Source organism: Sapajus apella, unplaced genomic scaffold, assembly GCF_009761245.1.
Source record: "Sapajus apella isolate SASKATOON/1434 unplaced genomic scaffold, GSC_monkey_1.0 scaffold86, whole genome shotgun sequence".
NCBI classification, from domain to species: Eukaryota; Metazoa; Chordata; class Mammalia; order Primates; family Cebidae; genus Sapajus; species Sapajus apella.
In genome coordinates this window covers 329187-332439 of record NW_022437026.1, presented here as the reverse complement: position 1 = coordinate 332439, position 3253 = coordinate 329187, and the positions used below count along the sequence as shown (strand labels likewise).

General features: G+C 33.1%; 1 protein-coding gene across 1 annotated transcript; it reads right to left on the bottom strand.

Moving 5' to 3' along the window:
- Positions 1-222: 222 nt before the first annotated feature.
- Positions 223-1521, bottom strand: TAS2R10 (taste 2 receptor member 10). The gene has a single exon (XM_032254301.1). It carries the CDS (start codon positions 1171-1173, stop codon positions 244-246), a length of 930 nt encoding a protein of 309 aa, XP_032110192.1. The 5' UTR covers positions 1174-1521; the 3' UTR covers positions 223-243.
- Positions 1522-3253: the final 1732 nt, after the last annotated feature.

Here is a 3253-nt window from a genome sequence, read left to right as displayed (position 1 = left end):
GCAGTTTGTAGAAAGAAGTTGCAGGGTAGGGAAACTGACCAAGCCACCGAATTTGCATGTGAGATTAAAATCTCCTCAAAGACTGAGATTCCCTGAAACGTAGTCAAAACAATTATGGAAGATTTCAGTGATCTTTAATGACACAGTTAAAAAACAATGCGAGAATGCAGTGCAATGAAACATATCTTCAAGGATTTATTCACTGGATTATTTTCATGGTACATTCATTTGCCCTGAAGATGTCTATGTGGCTCTGAGACTTTTCCGTTTTTCACAGCACTTTAATTGCTGCAGTGCCCTCAAAGAGGCTTGCTTTAGTTTGCTGTTTCCTAGAATTAAGATAAATGAATGACCCCAGGGATAGATGACACTGGTCGTTATTCCAAACATAAGCAGAAGTTTGTTTTCTGGCACAGAAAAAATTGATATTTCTATGATAATGCTTACAAAATACAAGATAAAGAGGATGATGAAAGATACCAAAACTTTCATTGCCTTCACATGAGCTTCTGTGTTGACATCCCTGAATCCTGTCAGATTCAATTGCATCTGCCTGTTGTGTCTCCAAAGGGAAATGATTAACAAAACACATGTAATTAGGGATAGTGTAAAGGAAAAAATGACTCCCAGATTTAGCAAAACCTGTTTAATAAAGTATTCACTTCTATTCATGTTGAAAAGCCAGACTGTGGCATTCTTCATTTTATGATCATTAAACATCTTCACAGTGTGTGGAAAACTAAGTAACCATGAAATAAGTAAGCATCCCATCAGAAAGGTAGGAATCCTGTTTATTCTGTTCTTCAACCAGAGAAATATGGTGTTGGAAAAATTTGCTATCTTCAGGAAATAGAAGATGCTGAGGCTTGTGGCAAACCATATACTTGATTGATTAATAATTAACCAAAAGTAACTAATACCTTCAACTAGGTTGAATGCATTAGATAAATATATATCTGGAGAGAATATATGCATAAATCCATCTGCAATTAGTAACCATATCAGACAAATTCTAGAAATAGCTAAGCCAGTTAGAATAAAGCCAATCGTAGAGAACTTATGCTTGGCACAGTCAATGCAGTTTACAAGTCCAATAAATCCATTCCCTAACGTGCCCAATACTGACTCACTAATTATAACAAAAATGAAGATGCCATCCACTACACTTAGCATATTGGCTAATCCTTAATATTTCTTCTGTTATATCTGTCTTAGATTACCTGCTGCAGAATGAGTCCTATATTGGCTGTTTGATGGAAGTGTGACTTTCTTCTCATTCATTATATAAAGACTTGAAATTGCCCCAGTAATGGCTTGTGATGGAATCAGAAATATCTTGATGAAGACTTCTCCGAATATTTCTACAAAATATAGCTAGTCTAGAGAAAGTGTGTTCAGACTGAATGCCTATCCATAATTTGTTAAGATGCAAATGAAAGTTTCTGTTTCATGGATTTTACATGTCCTCCTGAGACTATTTTGCATTTAATACTTGAATTTTGGAGGAGTGACAAACATATACCTATAGAATATAATGCATAACATAAACAAAAATTTGACTTTATCTTTTTAAATATCAAATATTTATATTTTTAAATATCAAATCATATCAAATTATGATTTATGTTGTTGATAATCAATTTATATATGTAAAGGAAAATACTCTATAGAAGTGAAAAACAAATTTAGCCATTGTAGATACCTACTCTAAATGATCAATTTAATTTTTAATTAAAATTTAAGCTCAACTCTGGGTATGGCAAGTTTCACAAATGTATCATAAATCTGTTGCTATTGTCTTATACTTAATAGTTGTCACACCCTTGAATGCAGAAGATTATGTTGACTGCCCTTGACATGAAAGGGTCTCAGGACTAATCTCCTCATTTAACACATTACTGTTTGCCGGCACCCACTCATTTATCCAACAAGTGTTCACTGAATATCTAGATACAACAGGCTCTCTTTTGAGCTTGAAGGAATATAGTGGTAGACAGAATCTCAAAGCGTGTGTGATTTAAGGATTGTACATTCTAATGAAGGAGGTGGGAAACAATCAAGTAAATCAACAAACTGATCTAAGAATTAAAAGTGAAATCTAAGATTTATTGAGCTTTTATTATAATCCTAGCACTATGTTCAGTACCTTAAGGTTATTTTTCTCATCTTAATTTCACAAACCTTCAATCCTTTAAAAGAGGGACTACTTTTGTCTTTACATTTTACATTAAAAATAAATAAGCTTTAGAGAAAGGAAAACCTTTTCTCATTTATCCTGGCATGACTCCCACAAATAAAATTGCACAATGATTTCAAAATGAAGTTACGTCAAGCGTAGGAATAGACTATAAATGATAGTCAGCAAAACAAAACCAACCAAAAGCAAGTAGAAAATTTAAATTCTCATGGACTGCACATATTGGAATTGACAGCTCAGAATTTGTATAGATAAATTAGCTAATGTATACGCTGTTTACAAAAAACAAGATGCAATTTCAGAGAAGAGCAGTAAGAGATTGTCAGAAAGAAACAGGAACATCTGGGAACAAAAATTCTAGAAATGGAGAATATAATTATATAAAATGTAAATGAGGTAAATACTCAAAGTAAAGTATTGACGAGGAAGAATTTAAAACTCTGACAATATACTGCTTACAAGAAACCCAATTTAAATATAAAAAGGGAAAGCTGTAAAATAAAATTATGGAAAAATAAGCCATGAAAACATTATGCAAAAGAAATCTGGCAGTTATAATAATATTATATAAAGCAGACTTAAAGGTAAGAAGCAGCATTAGAGAAGAAATGTGGAGTGTATTTTACAATGATAAAAATGGTCGAATCTACAGAAAGATACAGTAATCCCAAAGTTTATGAACTAAATAATCTAGCAAATATTTACAGAAAAGGAAAAATAAGACAAATCTACAATCAAAATGAAAGATTGTAAAATACATAACTCAATAGCTCATACTAGAAACAGACCAAAATCAATAGATGGAAAATATATGAAAAAACAATTGATGATAGACTGGATAGGGAAAATGTGGCACATATACACCATGGAATATTATGCAGCCATCAAAAACGATGAGCTTGTGTCCTTTGTAGGGACATGGATGAGCCTGGAAACCATCATTCTCAGCAAACTGACAGAAGAGCAGAAGATCAAACACTGCATGTTCTCACTCATAGGCAGGTGTTGAACAATGAGAACACATGGACACAGGGAGGGGAGCACTACACACTGGGG

Bases quoted from the DNA above. Each gene is read 5' to 3' on its own strand.
- TAS2R10 (XM_032254301.1), bottom strand. From the start codon at position 1,173: ATGCTAAGTGTAGTGGATGGCATCTTCATTTTTGTTATAATTAGTGAG.